Raw genomic sequence first — 15,398 nt, 5'->3', positions numbered from 1 at the left:
ACCTATACCGACATCGCTCTGCGCTGAATCGCTTTCGCAGACAATTTTGAGACACGCTTCCCTGGCCACTTATCGCATAATCTCCTGGTAGATTAATTGCTTCAACTGTTCCTTGCTCAGGCTGTCCTTGTGCTTATCAAAGTCGAAGAACTCCTCGGGAATTGGCGGCGCTGTCGGCTCATCGTCGGGGTCGTGGTACGGCTCCAGGTACGGGTGCTTCAGAGCTTCTTCAACCGTAATACGCTTCACAGGATTGAAGGCGAGCAGTTTCTCTAGCAGATCGAGGGCGAGATCAGACGTCTTGGGGAAGAGGGTCCGGAATGGGACCTTCTTCTTGAAGGGTAGAGACCGGATATATTCGCGCGCGCGCCGCGACTTGATCCCGTAGTAATCCTCCATCGTCGGTGTTCCCAGCACGTCAAGAATAAGCGTCAACTGGTGGTGGTCTAAGGAGATCAGGTTAACCCACGTGCGGAATAGCTGGGAAATACAAGATGTTGCTTACAATCCTTCCCGGGGAAGAGTGGCTTTCCGCTCAGCATCTCGGCCAGGATGCAGCCGACAGACCACACGTCGATGGCCTTTGTATATTCCTTGAAGGTCAACATGATCTCTGGCGCTCGGTACCACCTTGTGGCGACGTATTCAGTCATGAAGCCCGAGTTATCTTCTTGGGATGCAGCCGAGCGCGCAAGACCAAAGTCACAGACCTTCAAGTCACAGTTTGCATTGAGGAGGAGGTTGGAGGGTTTCAGGTCGCGATGGAGGACATTCGCCGAGTGCATAGCCTTGAGAGCTCGCAGAGTCTGGTAGATGAAATACTGACAATGATCGTCGGATAGATCTTGTGTCCGGATAACGCGATGCATGTCCGTCTCCATGAGTTCCTGCCAAAGTAAACATTGTGAGTCAATGGCTCACCAGGTAGGGTCGGGTCGGTGTAGTCTGGAAACGCACCTGAATCAGGTACACTTCGTTGAAGCTGTCGTAGCCGCGTGGCTTCTGGATATCGAGGATAGAGATGATGTTCTCGTGGTTGAAGTACCTGAGGAGCTTCATCTCACGGAGAGTCCTCAAACAGAACATGGAATGGTCGAAGGGGGTGATCTTCTTGATGGCGACTTTCTGCCCGGACGGCTTGTGTATCGCGGAGCTGTGGCAGCGGTTTGTGAGTCATGTGTAGGGTGACAGCTGGCGGGGAGTATTAAGTACCAGACAACGCCATAAGCGCCTTCGCCGACTACATCCTGGATATCGTACTGCTCGCTGACGTTGAAGGAGATCTTGCGGGATCCCGAGGGATTAGGTGCGTTGCGTGACATGTTTCCGACCTTGGGCCAGGGCCGAGACTATGGGTAATATGTGGGAAAAAGAAGGCCGAGAGACCGTCACAACGCCGTCGATCGCACTGGAGGGCCGTGCGATTCGGTCGACGTGGGCAGAGCTGTAGGGGCGCCTCGATATTCTTCAGTGATCGGTAGCTCGATTCGGCTTAGGTTTTGCGGCGGTGATAGTGGTCTCCAAGCTGGTCGTGGAATAGGCTGTCTATCGGCCCGTCAAGTCTGCGTGTCGGTCCAAGGACGTCTGTAGGCAATGGATGTTAGCGTTTGCGGTACAGCAAACGACAAGTGTCGATGAAAAAACGCGAGACTTCGCATCCTCTCCTCACCGACTCCGGCATTGCACTTGCGGGCTATCTTCCCTGACGTCAGATAGATCCGAGGTCTTTCCGGAGATCTGATTGTGGATTTGGGGTGAATGATGTGTCGGTGCTTGGAAGGAAAGAAGGGGGGCAACGGAATAGGGGGCGAGTCAGGCGGTAGATCTGACGGTCCTTGAGTAAAATGGAAGGCAACTAGCATGCCGCTGTGGGGAGAGTTGTGGGAGACCCATCTGCGGCCACCACGGTCGCAGCGGCAATGAACTGGAACAAGCAGGAATAGTATGCGCTTGCATCGTGACTGTTTTCCACGGGCGACCCGGATACGTAGCAGTATTCTAAGGACGAATGGAGGAAAAAGTGAAGCCGGTAGACGAGTGTCCTATAGCATGCCTAGAAGCTCAGAACATACCTCTCTGCCTCGTCTGAACAGACTTGCCAGGTCAAATCTGGGTCTGTAATTCAAGATGGCCAAAGCAGCTAGCTCACAATGGTGTCAACGGTGAGGGTCATATAAACGAGATTGGGAGACCAAGTGTGAGATCGTGGGGACCTCCCACGATGATAGAGGCGGGGAAACGAAGAGGGGTAATAAGGACGGGGAGTCAGGGTGCGGGCAAATCCGCTCTAGGGTGGAGCAGAAGGGAGGCTCTAGGAATCAAGGCGCGAATTGTGTGAAAAGAGAATCAAAGCCTGCTGCTCACCTAGAAGAAGATATATTTCGTCCGAGTCGAGAAGTGAATAGATGAAAAGGGAAGAGAGAGGAAGGTTTTAGAGAAGGTGGAACTGAGAAAGGAGACGGGAGGGCATAAACGGTCTTCTAACCGTCGACGTTGTATTATTAGTAGCTAGGGGCCGGCCATTCGTAGAATACTTTAGGACGTGCGATCAGACGGTATCAGGGCCTTGGTACAGTAGTACGGGGTACGTTGTACATACAACGTACATCGTACACTGACTTGTATTCGTACTTCTTCTTAGCTTGAGTGGGCCCGTCGCATAGCTACAGTACTTACAGTTCCCTAGGGTAAGTATCGGACTTTCCTATGTACCGAGCTAAAAAGGGACTAAGGTGATCCACTTCCCGATACTTTATACGGCCCCTGCCAGCTGACAGGGGCCCCTAGCACCGGTTACGTACTGTCTCCACTCGGTTCCGAACAGGCCAATCTAGAGCCGTGAATAGGCCTGTAATTATTCGATAAAGAGGGTAGGGTAAAAGTCACACTAGGAAAGAAAGTATCTTGTTGTACCTGCCTTGATACAGGGGTCAGAAGGTATCCACTTTTCTACCCCTGTCGCGTGGGTCTGTACTTCTTGGGTGTCCGAAACTTAGGCCTGTAACCGTTGTAGTACTTCGGTACATAGCCACCTACCCACGCAGATACCTAGGTACCTACCTAGGTAACCAATGTCCAGCACTAAGGAGGGGTAGGGGCTAACTAGGTAGGTACCTAAATTGGGTTACGTCCCGTACTAATCAGGGGATTTGTTCCTGGGTGTGAAAAGAATCAGGTTCTGGATCACCCCCTTGCCCAGCCTACATCGTACACGGACCGCTTGAAGCTAACCTTAGATTCGTCAGGGAGAGTCCCGGCGGGAATACGTACTGGAGCATGTTGTGATGGTACGAAGGGCAATCCGTTTTCACGCCCTTGCTAGATACATACTTCTCATGTAAGTAGCTCCCCAAATGCCAACTTACAGGACTTACGAAGTACCTTACGCAGCCTTCCTGACTGGTTTCCATGCGTACTTTGTACGAATAGGTAGGACGAACAGCTTGGGCGACTATACTATCTCCTCATTGGCTACTGAAGCGTCCAGCCACAATCTCGGCGCGTGCGTCTCTCCCAACCTGCACATTAATTATGTAATACAACTTCTCTCCCTGTCACTTGGGAGCCCGACACCCCACGCGCCACTGTAACAGCGGTGCGAGTTGTTCGTACCTACATGAGCCACTGCACTGTATGTACCAGGACTCTAAACGCTGCATGATCATCAGATTATCTGCATAGCATCAAACGCATTGGGCCATCGCATTCTGCAAGGAAACTGATTCGCAAAATCTCTCGGGAACTGCATGTTTACGGAAGCTCAACCGACAGTGCAGGGAAGTTTTGGAGTCCGCAAGCTCCGCTGTTTTGTTTCGCCAACGTTCCATTGTACCCTGGAAGGGCCGCCCAGTCTCAGGTCGAACAGGGGCTTCTAGGACCCCAGAACCAAATCCCGTGGGATCCCGTCACATTGGCCCGTTGTTCGTCTCATCTTCGGGCTATTTTTAGGAGGGCTGACGCTCTGGCCCGGGCCGACCGACAAAGAGGAATTATTGAATCTGGCGACACACTGGGCCCCGGGTCCTATTATTCCGAATGTGCGGCAGGTTTCAGGAGCTCTCATCTGAACGTACGAAGTAGTTGCTGATTTCATCCTTCTGGCTCATGAAAAACGAAACCAAGTCCCATCATCTATGTATAAACACTGAGCACTCATCAAAGCTCTTCCTCCTTGCAATCTTCCAACCATGCAGAGCGTACTCCTTGGTCTTCTTACGTCATGACCTAAATACCACCAGGTCAGCAAATCGTCGTAGTGAGAAGCAGAAGGAGAAGAAAAAGAAGAAGAAAAAAAGCGAAAGGCGGCACTCTGTTTTATCTTAGGCTTACCTTTTCTCTCAAAATCCCCAGCCATTGCGCCGCGCTCATGCCCTGATCCGCCCGGTCCTCCACCAGTAGCGTCTGTGCCCACAGCTTCAAGCTGGGCTCACCGTCCTCCCTCACCACGTACAGGTGCGGTAGCGTAATGCTGCCGACACCCTTCGACTTGTGATCCCTGCTCTTGTAGATCACTGCTCGCACGCGTTCGTTGAAATCATTCTCCAACTCGGGCAAGGAGCCCTTGCCGACGCGGAGCTGCGTCCGGTCCTCCACGCCAAAAACGTCCATCAGAAGCTGCGGCACGGCGTCCCGACCCACCCACAGGAATTGCGTCTGCCCATCGTCGATGAGGTACAGACCATATGAAACCAGGCGCTCAGAGGAGAGGTTGACTGGCGGTGGGAGCACAATTTGACTTGTCTCCGGGTCCGGTGCTCCGGCGTTGTCTGGCATGTCGTGGAGAGAATATAGCCTGGGGTAAATGTACTGCACCAGCAGGGGGACCGGGAGCGTCGAGAGTAGACAGAGAGCGGCCGACCGAAGGTCGGACGGGATCTGGGATGATTTCCGCAATCCAACGTTCTTCATCAGACCGAGGAATAGCATTGGCAGGCCGCGGAGGTTGGAAGGGAATTGCAGGCCGCCGCCCATGCTCCCGCCAGCCAGTTCCTTCCTAAACGTCTGGAGCAGCTCGATGAGCTTGTTCTGCAGCGAATCACGCGCGGCATCCAAGCCACCGCTCAGCGCACGCTCCACCGCTTTGTGGCTGAAGTAAGTCGCGATGGCCTGCTGGTCGGCAGAAGCGTAGACGTCTGCCAGGTTTGTCGTGGTAGGCAAAGCTAGAGTCATGACCCGGATACGGCGCTCGCCATTACAGGTGGTGTGGAGCACGGCAGTCTGCAGACAGACCATATTCTTGGTGAGGTTCTCGTCGATGGCAACTTCAACCACATAGCACTGGTCGCGAGGGAAGGCCGGGAACGCGCATAGATCCGAGCTGCGGTTAAAGAAGTTGCCATAGAATGCATTCATCCGCAGACCCGTAGTCGCACGCACTCTAAGGACGGCCTCCAGGCCGATTTCGGACGAAAGGTGGTCGCTGAGCTCCGAAGCGAATTTGATGGCGTCTTCGGGGCGGCCGGCGTTCCAGCCCGGGTAGAACCACGTCTGACCGCCCGTATATCTCGGGAGGTTGCTGAGGGAGGCGACGTCCTGGTACTGCGAGGAAAAGAGGAACATGTCGATGGAGACCTGGTTCTTGGAACACTCAACCGCGAAGCTCTTGTAGAAGCTGTTGGACGTCTGCAGGAGACTGCTCTCCTTGCTCGTGCCCAGCAACTTCTTGTCGTCGCGCATGTCGAGCTTGCCGACTCCTAGATTTGGCAGAGACGCGCCGAGAACGACAATCTTGCCGCCCAGGGCCGAGATGAGCTTATGACCGGCCCGCAGAGCAGGCCCCAGCGCGAAACCGTTGCTCTGATTGTTCTGGAACATCTCGGGCAGCTTGGTCAAAAATGTCTCGATGCTCTGGCGGCTCTCCGTGAGCGGAACGAGCAAGTCCTGAGGCACTGGTAAGAAGGGCTCTTCCAGGTCGCTCACAACCAGCATGTTGGTGTCGCCATTCTCATCGTCATCCTTGGGGACGGAGAAATAGTGCAGGCTGCTGTCGACGGCGATAAAGCCTAGGCGGGTGCGCCGATCCACATTCGGTATCCTGTTAAGGCTATCAAGTATAGTCCGCGCACTGGTAGCAAGGAGGCCGGAAGATACAGCTGCGTAACTGACGTCGAAGAGGAACAAATATACCAATGGCTGCGGAGGCCGAACCATATACTCTTGGGGCGCTACAAACTCGACAACGGAGTAATTGAGCTCGTGGCGGGCCCATCGGTCAGTGGCCTTTTGCATCGCCGCATCCCAGTCGAATGCTTGAGGGACGTCGTTCGTCAGCTGGCACATGTTGCATCTCCAGCGGTGACCGTGGTCCAGAAACGTAACAAACGGGTTGATATATGTCCTGCATCGTCGGCAGCGAGCAATGATTTGATCCTGGATGATGGGCACAGGGTCATCACTGTCGTGCAGCGCACCGTATGGTTGGATAACGAGCGAGAAAGGCAAGCGAGACTTCTTCAGGAGAGAATGCGTAGTCGGGACGGCATTGAGCGTGGATCGGACGTATCTGTGTGAACAATTTGCATCTGGGGAAGGGGTAACGCTCGACTGGGGAGAATAGCATGTCAGTCACGCATGGACCGGTCGGCAGCGGAACCAGGGGAGATCCATCTTACATTGGGAGGCAGGATAATGGGCGGCGGAGGCAGATCCAGCTCTGATACGTTGAAAGGCTGGTTTAGAAGGTCGGTGGGGTAGAGTTGATTCAAAGCCGCGGGCATGGCTGCCTGACCGGGCTGGGGTTGAGGCTGACCGCCGGGACCCAAGTTCATGCCGGCCATCTGCTGGCTGAGACCCGCAACGGCAGGGGTTCCAGGGCCAGGAACACCACCGGCGACGGGAGCGGGATAGGCGGCATCGGGCGCCGGGTAGCCATACGCCTGGCCCTGGGGTTGGGGTGCGCCTTGCTGGGGGATAGCAGCAGCGGCACCACCGTACACCGGGAGCTACAGGCTGCGGCTCCTGTCCCGGATAGACCGCTGGGTAGGCCGGGGCCTGGGCCTGAGGTTGGGTATAGGCGCCATACGGCTGAGCGCCAACGGCGGGCTGGGGGTTGGCAGCAGAGTTCGCGCCAGCGCCAAAATCGTAGGCCTGGGCCGCATATCCTCTCTTCTTCTTCTTGCCGTGCTCAGCGGCAGAAGTGGGCACAGTTGGCGGCGCGGCCTGCTCAAATCCCTCTTGCTGCTGACCGGCGTACGCTGGGTCGGTCGGGGGTTGCTGACCGTAGCCGTCGTAGGGAGCCGACATGTTGGCGGATAAGAATGGAAGAGGCAGAAGGGAAGGGGGGGTTGTTGGGTTGATTGATGATCTGACGGCCCGTGGAGATAATCAACCGCAAAAGGTGTTGCTCCGCGACGAGGTGCAAAGCCCGTCGAGAAAGCGATCAGCGGTCAGGCGAAGTTGGAGCGTTGTTGAGGATGGAGAAGGAGGCGTCGTGGATGGGGAGCTTAGGAGGTGGGAAACGTGCTTCGACTCGAAGCTCGGTTGGATGTGTGGCCTTTCAAGCAACCAACCTATGATGTGGGGGCAGATCTCAGCCACAGTGCCAAGAGAAGCGCCAGGGTTAGTAAGCACGGCTACGTATGGATCCTTTTCTTGGGTTCCCCAGAAAAAAAACGACCGACCTCCGTGATATTGGTAGAAAATAGAAGGAAGAATGAGTTCACACAGGATTTTCTTTAGACGTGTTGCAATTGGATACTCATCTACAAGTCTTTGTCGTCGGACCGTGGCGTAGTAGGTGACGCACTGGCCACATTTCCGGACGGCGCCAGTGTCATATTGGAACAACATTCTACCGTCCCGTATGTCCCGTCCCGTGACCAGACGTGATGCAAGCGACATAAGGTACGGAGTACCGAGTAATACGTACAGGGACAAATTAGCAAACAACTGCCCGGCTTGGTATATTTCTGTGCCTGAATCCTCTGTCTGCCCTGCCTGGGCCAAACTAACAAAGGGTTCCCGTGGGCTATGGGACATTCCAAAACCACAACCACATAAACCGACTCGAAGGAACAAAAAAATGATTCAAGGTCCAACCAGGAATCGAACCTGGGCTCCGGGAATCAAAATCCCATGTCCTAACCATTAGACCATTGGACCTTCCAATTTTTCGAAGGCAAGGGGCAAGGCGCCTGCTGCGATCATCTTCCCTAAACCAAGGGGCTGAGATTCAAGTTTCATGGCCATACACATACAGACGAATGCACTTTGGACAACGATTGGGAATGCCGATTCGCCTCTTTCCCTCTGGCCTACACAGATACTCTGATAAGTTAAGAAACCCGCAAGGCCGAGAAACCGAAAAAAGAGAGAAGAGAATATGTGGGAAATGGCTAGATGGAAAGGTTAAGCAGAGCAGGGCAATATGATTAAGAGATGGCGGACTCTGTCATCCGGCATAGGTAGTTTTGTGATGGCCATCTGCCCATAATAAACTTACAGTAGCTATGGCGTTGAGCTTGCTTACTGGCCCCGACTGCTTTTCCGTCCGCTGTCTTCATTCTACCCTGCAGGCCGATTTGGCCCGCCTACTGCCTCTTAGACGGACAATACTGCATTCTTCGTGTGACACAGCTTAACGCAGCTTGGCCCATTTGGATGGGAAGAAGCTCACACACACGTCGCGGTTCGGTGGGGAACGAAATGGGTTATGTTCCCGAAATGCCCCCCAGTCGTCCGCCGTTGTCTTTACACTAGATGTAGTAAGGATGCTCGAATTGGTGGTGTTGGGAATCTCGTCACAGCTCCGACGTGCCCTGATTCTTGATCAAATTCCGTCAGCCTTGCTAGCCAACCATCGACCTCAACGTCGTGCCAATTTCGCAAACAGCACTTCATCGTAACAATCTGTTATCTAAGGTTTGTAGAGACAAAGGCGCAACGAAGGAAGGTCGAAAGACGAATAGTATTAATGTGTCCCCAGCTATCCAGCTTCTGACTCTAGCTAGAACGTTTTGTCATGTGATAACTATTGTGATTGACCAAAAACGTCTGAGGCCTCCACGGGTATCGTATCTTAAGACTTGCAGGGGTTTGTCAGTTTTCATCAGGGCAGATAGATGTGTGACAAGTATCTCTTTGGCTAGCACTGACCGTCTAAGATGCCCTCTATCCATGTTAAGATTGAAGTGACTGGGTATAAAGCTCGAGCCCTGAGGGCTACCCTACCCAGGCAAGTTGCGCACTAAATTGCCAGTGCGCTGGAACCGCAAGCGGCTCCCCGCTGTGACCCTTCGGACCTTTCGTACGGAGTACATCCATTGTATATGTACCGCACATTACTCGCCCGAGTGACGACTAACGCGAGGCGCAAGCTTTCTTATATTTTCCTGTTAGAGACCAATTTTCGCCAAGGACTTCTTACTTCCTGCGATTCGCGAACACTGGGTTCCTGCATGTCCCGCGTCTGCTCTAAGAGACACGACCGTTCCGCCCCACCTACTCCGCCTCTAAGCCGCGCGGCACAGTTATATTGACCTCCCTCCTACCCACCTGACGATCTAACCCCACCAGTCAACCATTTCTTCGATAAAAACGTTATAAGTTTGCGACGACCACGTAGCGGTCCCAAGCGGTTGTTGCGCCCCTGTTCCGCATATCTCAGCAACCCTACCGGACGGCGACGGCCAGTTATCCTGAATCAACCCCATATCCAAGGAAACCAGAAAGCAATCACTGCATCATGGCGTGGAGCCAACCACAACAGACCTCGAGGATGAGGTAAGTTCGACCAGCAACAGCTCTGCTCCCCTTATTATTTTTCTGCCGCTGGTGGTTCTGGTGCCAGTCATTCGTGTGTTGCGCGCGTCGGCATCGGCAGAGCCGACAATCGCCTCACACTTCTAAACGGTCGATCGCCATGGCTGACCTCTTTTGAACCACTTTTCCAGTCAACTCCTCCCGCTCATCATCACCTTTGTCATCCTCGGAGGAATTGCGTGGGTTTGCTGGCAAGTCTACGTGTCCATCGTCAAGATCCAAGACGTCGCCTCGCAGCGGATGGAGAAGAGAAACGTTGTCTTCACCAAGGATGGGGTCCGTGTCGGCGTCAGGCACGTCAACACGGAAAAGTACGTCGACCAGACACAAAGCTGGGTTGTCAAGGCCTGGAATCTAGCTACCGGCAATGTCGAAGACGAGTAAGTCTCTTCCCTCCTCTCCGTCTGTGTCTTCTCCGTCCCGCCATCAAGTGGATTGGGACGAACAGTGGGACTGATTTAGTCGGCGTTCTCCAGGTCGACTCGGAAAAAAAGGTGATGCGGCCACTTGGATCGCAATGACCGTCGATCTACGGCATGGAGGAGTGGCGCTTGGCTCGCTGCTCCATGGCCACAATATGCGAACCTGAACCACCTTACGACTCGACGACATCTTACTTTTTAGGGAACTATGGCGTACCGGAACAGGCGAACGATTATCATGACCCAACAGGTCTGCTGAAAACTTTGTATTTTAATACCATTTTCTTCTTTTAGCTCCCCACCGGCGTAAGCACGGGACGGGGAGCCACGGATGGATTCGGCCGAATGGCGGAAGATGCAGGAACCCGAGTCGTTTGGTTTTGTTGAGCGACTCTAACCGTTTCGACGGTGTGAAAAGCAAAGGGAAGCGTACGAGACATCGTACCAAGTATGTGAGAATATCGAGAATGCCCTTCGCCTGAGGACCATGGGGCGTATTTGAGAGGTCTCTTGAAAAATGTCCATAATGACGACGATCCTTAATGCTGATGAACGAATACCGGCTCCAGTTCCGTAGCTGGGCCAACCTGTTCGAATCCGAAACCGTTTGAGGCAACTCAAACTCTTATCTAAAGGGCGTCATTCGCCGGGAATGTACATCGCCCAAAAAAAAAATACATATCAAAACGCCAACCAACCATGATCATGTGTTGCTTCTCCTTGAGACAGTTTCCATGGATTTCATTGCGTAGGCATGAAGGGCGACAACGCCACAACGCCCGAATGCGATTTCCCAGTTCCCCGTTTCATCGACAACGAGCGATGTCAAATATCTGGAATCATTCCCTAACCGACAAGGTATCCTGTTGTGTACCGACCTAATCCGAATGGCCATGTAGTGAAACCGTCGGAATGGCCGGTGGTCGACGGGGACTACGGCGTCCGCAAACTCGGTGCCGCCCACTCCCCTGGCTGACCAGCCGTGCTAGTGGCCTAGGTCCCTTGCTCAACCTTGTGCTTGTCTCGTTCCATTACATCATTTTGCATAGCCTGAAGCTGTGACAGCAAATCGGCTCCGGGGCCAGGTTTGGGTGATGCCAGGCGGGTGGCGAGTCTGTGGGCGTCGAGGCCCTGTGGGTTTGCCATCAGGGCATCACGGCGGATGAGCATGGAAGGGACGCGGAGATTAAGCTGGACGGTGGGTCAGCAAGATGTCATTGGAGCCGTGTGACCTCCGGCCATCGATCAGTTGGCCGGGATATGAGGCGGGAAAAGTAGAGAAGAACAGTGAGGGAAAGAGGATCAGAGAAAGACGCGGGGACGAATGCCGCTTCATACCTGGGATAGCAAGTGAGCATATTTCACACCCAGCTCATCGCCAATAAACTTGAGGCGCCCGGCAACCCACGCACGCTGGGCGTCGGTGGCGTAATCCTGCCCATAGACGTTGGCGAGCGGCCAGGTGAGGAAATAGCCCGGAAGGCCCTTGGGGCTGTCTTCTTCGCCGCAGGCAAAACCGGACAAGTTGGCGCGCTCGAGGATTTCGGGCCGCTTCAGGTGCCAGCCGAGCGAGTAGGGCACCGAGGCGATGATATCGGTGATGGTGTCGACGCAGGTACGGGCAGCGGTGGCGTACTCGGGAGTGGTGCGGTAGTCCACGGGACTGCAGGCCCAGGCGGCGCTGCGGACGATGATGTTGGCCAGGGTAAGACGCAGGACGCGGGCCAGATTGATGATACTGGCGATCCAGAAATCCCGGTAAATGTCGACCCTCCCCGGGAAGACCTCGGCCTTCTCGTAGTCGCCGCCTGGGACGTGGTCTTCCCAGGTGACCGTCTTCCATTCGAAGTGCTTGGGCGGGTTCTGCAGCCAGGTGACAAGCTCGTGATCGATGGTCTGGGCGCGCCGGATCATGTCTAGCATGATTTCGACGTTTTCCGGGTTATGAGGCAGGGTGGAAGTGAGCCGTGCGGACTCGGCGCGGATTTCGGCCGTCTTGATGGCGAGGCGCTGGCACTGGGCGATACCCTCGTCCCGGACCGCGTCGCTGAGCCACCACTCGACGCCCATGACGGGGGCGGTGCCGGTGCTGAGGGAGTGGATGATCATTTGGGTCCTTACGGCGATGAAGAGATTGAATCCCGTCTTTGTCCGCAGCTGCTTACGGCCGCGGATCTTGACGAGCTGAATAGCGCCTTCCGTGTGGGAGCCCCAGGCGAACATGCCCATCTTCTTCGCCGTGATGTTCTCGAAGAGGCCCAGCATCAGCACCGCCGCCAGGGTGGCATCGGCTTTACTCAGTTCGGGATCCCGGAGGGCTAGGTGGGTGGCGGATAGGGCCTTGGTGTAGTGGCCTAACGCACGAGAGATCAGATCGGAGCCGGAGCAGGGGGCGTTGGGCCGGTTGCCCAAGGAGGCCAGGGCGCAGGCGTTGAAGGCATGATGAAGATGGCCACCCGGTGCCTCGGCCTTGAGTAGCGGTAATATGTGCTCGTTGAAACCTCGTGTGCCGTCCTGGCGGGGGAGGAGAATGTAGTTGGCGACGAAGTGGCAAGATGCCGTTTCTTCGACGGGCAGGGTCAGAGTCGGCAGTATGGCAGCTGATGAGGTCTGGCCCTTGGTAGTACGAGCGCGGGTGAGGGATGAAGGGTTGCTGGACTTTGTTTGTGCCAGAGCCTTGCGGCTGGCTTTCAGGACTCGTCTCTCTGTGGCCTTGGTCTCATTGCGGAAGACAAGGTCGAACTCGTCCTTGTAACCAGGGCACTGGCGGCGTGATTTGGCGCATTGGTTACATGTAGGTTTAGTCTCGTCGCACTGGGATAGTGGTCAGAAAAATGGTACAGTATAAAGAGAGAATTCCGTCGCAGATATCTGGCGCCTCACTTTAATCCGTCGGGTCCTGCACATTTGACACCCCCGCGAGGGCTTGCCACAATATACCATGGCGACGGCTGACGCTGGAGGAAGAGGGAAAGATGGACGGAAGGAAGGACCGAGTTATTAGGATAGGTGCTGTGGTTGACGTGAGAAACTGCTCGAAGCGGTGGCGATTGAAGAACAGCTGAAGACGAAAGACCACAGACTCCCCACAGACGATGCTACGACGACGTGCATCGGTATGACAGCAGCGCCGGTTGGGGAGAGTGGGGCTGGGAAACGGGCAGTGTTGCAACGTACTTCGTACGCTTCGATCGAGAGAGAAGAGGGAGGACGAAGTGACAAAACAAGAAACACAAAATACAAACGGGTCGATGAACGTTTCTCAAAGAACAGCGACCAAAATATGCAAGGCCCTGGGTCCTGTCAAGAACGGGGTCCGGGCTGAAATAATTAGTGCCAGGTAGTTGTTTGAGATTATAAAGTGGGAACGCCCTGCCGTCACAACCCAGCGCGGCTCATTGCAACGAATCATACCGGGTCTGGGAATTGCGCTCGGATATTCCACCCTGACCGCTTTGCGCCTGAAATCGTCTTTGTGACGCGAGCACAAAAGTGAATGTGATGCGGGAACATCCGATATTACTTTGCATCACTATTCGTACGTTGTATAGGGGCAGCGCTCGAGTCGCGCGGGGTAATTGGTAATGCAGACGTTTTGACAAGGACCTTTTGACAGTGGCCTGTGCTAGTGTCTGTACTACCGCGTGGGGAAATGCACAAGTACTCGGTACGAACAGGATGGGGTACGGAGTCGATTCGATGCAAGGGACGAAGGACTGGGATGGGCATTGAAACAGGGGGCAACATGCCGAGAACCACGAAGTACCTACCTTGAACAGGTAGTAATTGAAACTCACCCTTATTCGTACGTGGACTGCTGTACTATGTATGCCCAGCAGATACAGCGTCTCTTTAAATTGATTCATCTACAACGTACATCGTACATAAGGAGCCACGTGCGAACGGTGCCAGGAAATGGGGTTGAAGTGGAATCCGGGGAAAAACGTTAAAGAGGGACATGATGTGGGTTCCATTTGTCAACGTCCCGTTTTGGACCCCTCCGTTTTAGTGTCACACGAGGTACAACGTACATACATACATTACACACCATGTACACATACCTCACGACGACGGTGCTTTGTTTCCAGAAGGATGGTTCAAACAAGTGCCGTAGATCACTGAGATGTCATCCATCCCACTCGGATCATTACAAAGTACCCTCTGTACAATGTACGCCACATTAAAATACATTCGTTAAGCCTCAAGCCGAGGTCCTTGTTGAGTAATCCAATACCCTGGTGTGAGTGAGGACCTCGGATATGTACTCTGGCCAAAATCTGGCCCAGATCTGGATTCAGGCTTCCTTTCGCGGTGTACTTAGTAGGTATTCGTAGTAGGTTTTGATTTTGGTTGATCCATGAGTGACATGGCCGCATAGGTCACAGGGCACTTGTATTCACCTATCGTCCTTTATTCAGTCTATTTGCCAAAGCTAGCTATCGGCGGGGCCATGCACTGGACCTAAGAATTTCTCCAACTTGACACATGGTTTGCTCTGATAGAGAGCGTTCTTAGTCGATGTCTGTTGCTGGATATCAGAACCTCAGCAGCCCAAAGACAAATCAAATCGACAATGTTAGGGGTGGGTGGACGGTGATACCGCTTAGTCGCTCCCACGACCTCAAAGACGGGAACCCCCCATCATACGTACTGTCCGCCAGGCCCCTGACCCGTTTCCCTTTGATTACAGTAGCGTAGGGAGCGGCGGCTGCAAAACGAAAACCAGAGACTGAGATTAGAGGCATGCTCAGCGACTCGAACGCTGGTCAGCACCAGCCCGTTCTTTTCTTAATTGCTTTCCGCGGACAAAACTCATCCCGCATTAACATCCCCATGCCCCATGTCCCTCCCAATCACAAATCCCCAACTTGAGCCATGTATTTAGTTTACCGCCTGGGTGGACATGGGGCGCGACCGTATCTCCTGGAAGAGCAGTTGAAAAAATATGTCTGTCCCAGGCATTTGTCTCGTCTGACGCCAAACTCCTGGCATCTTTCCATAGCTAGTTACTTCCCTTTTATCTCCCGTGGCCTTTGCAGCGGCCCCTCCTTTTCCCCAACCGTGCCCTCAGTAAGTCCACCTGAGCCGGATTTCAAAGACCGACTTTTAGTGTGTTGGTGAGGGGTCAGCTCGGCCACCAGCATCTCATAACCAGGAGCCGTCTCGACAATGGCTCGGCGTTGGCAGCTAAAGTCAAACCCCCTTCCAGAGAACTAC

The 15,398-nt window shown here is 54.1% G+C and overlaps 4 protein-coding genes and 1 non-coding gene across 5 annotated transcripts; 1 reads left to right on the top strand and 4 right to left on the bottom strand.

Annotated features, from left to right (window-relative positions):
* Window positions 1-69: 69 nt before the first annotated feature.
* ACRALDRAFT_1037455 (uncharacterized protein) lies at window positions 70-1,322 on the bottom strand (the record flags this gene model as incomplete). The annotated part of the gene is made up of 4 exons (XM_071015063.1): window positions 70-446; window positions 506-887; window positions 958-1,153; window positions 1,213-1,322. 4 exons carry the CDS (start codon window positions 1,320-1,322, stop codon window positions 70-72), a joined length of 1,065 nt encoding a protein of 354 aa, XP_070871238.1.
* A 2,372-nt stretch (window positions 1,323-3,694) lies between these two features.
* Window positions 3,695-7,501, bottom strand: ACRALDRAFT_1045373 (uncharacterized protein). Its single transcript, XM_071015394.1, has 4 exons — window positions 6,934-7,501; window positions 6,612-6,902; window positions 4,315-6,543; window positions 3,695-4,224 (listed from the first exon to the last, which is right to left on the bottom strand). The coding sequence occupies exons 1-3, from the start codon at window positions 7,240-7,242 to the stop codon at window positions 4,315-4,317; spliced, it is 2,829 nt and encodes a 942-aa protein (XP_070871237.1). The 5' UTR covers window positions 7,243-7,501; the 3' UTR covers window positions 3,695-4,224.
* A 527-nt stretch (window positions 7,502-8,028) lies between these two features.
* ACRALDRAFT_t289 lies at window positions 8,029-8,100 on the bottom strand. Its single transcript has one exon. It is a non-coding gene; the product is annotated as a tRNA-Gln (tRNA).
* A 347-nt stretch (window positions 8,101-8,447) lies between these two features.
* On the top strand, window positions 8,448-10,792 carry ACRALDRAFT_1095439 (uncharacterized protein; the record flags this gene model as incomplete). Its single annotated transcript, XM_071019776.1, has 16 exons — window positions 8,448-8,563; window positions 8,607-8,631; window positions 8,673-8,839; window positions 8,997-9,006; window positions 9,041-9,063; window positions 9,145-9,176; window positions 9,214-9,290; window positions 9,337-9,426; window positions 9,563-9,720; window positions 9,891-10,139; window positions 10,208-10,253; window positions 10,302-10,431; window positions 10,493-10,558; window positions 10,605-10,633; window positions 10,665-10,700; window positions 10,751-10,792. The coding sequence occupies 16 exons, from the start codon at window positions 8,448-8,450 to the stop codon at window positions 10,790-10,792; spliced, it is 1,296 nt and encodes a 431-aa protein (XP_070871236.1).
* Window positions 10,793-11,174: 382 nt separating this feature from the next.
* ACRALDRAFT_2114333 (uncharacterized protein) lies at window positions 11,175-13,124 on the bottom strand (the record flags this gene model as incomplete). The annotated part of the gene is made up of 3 exons (XM_071023678.1): window positions 11,175-11,372; window positions 11,520-12,995; window positions 13,065-13,124. 3 exons carry the CDS (start codon window positions 13,122-13,124, stop codon window positions 11,175-11,177), a joined length of 1,734 nt encoding a protein of 577 aa, XP_070871235.1.
* Window positions 13,125-15,398: the final 2,274 nt, after the last annotated feature.

This window comes from Sodiomyces alcalophilus, assembly GCF_042370955.1.
Source record: "Sodiomyces alcalophilus JCM 7366 unplaced genomic scaffold ACRALscaffold_10, whole genome shotgun sequence".
Classification (NCBI taxonomy): Eukaryota; Fungi; Ascomycota; class Sordariomycetes; order Glomerellales; family Plectosphaerellaceae; genus Sodiomyces; species Sodiomyces alcalophilus.
This window is presented reverse-complemented; position numbering and strand designations above follow the sequence as displayed.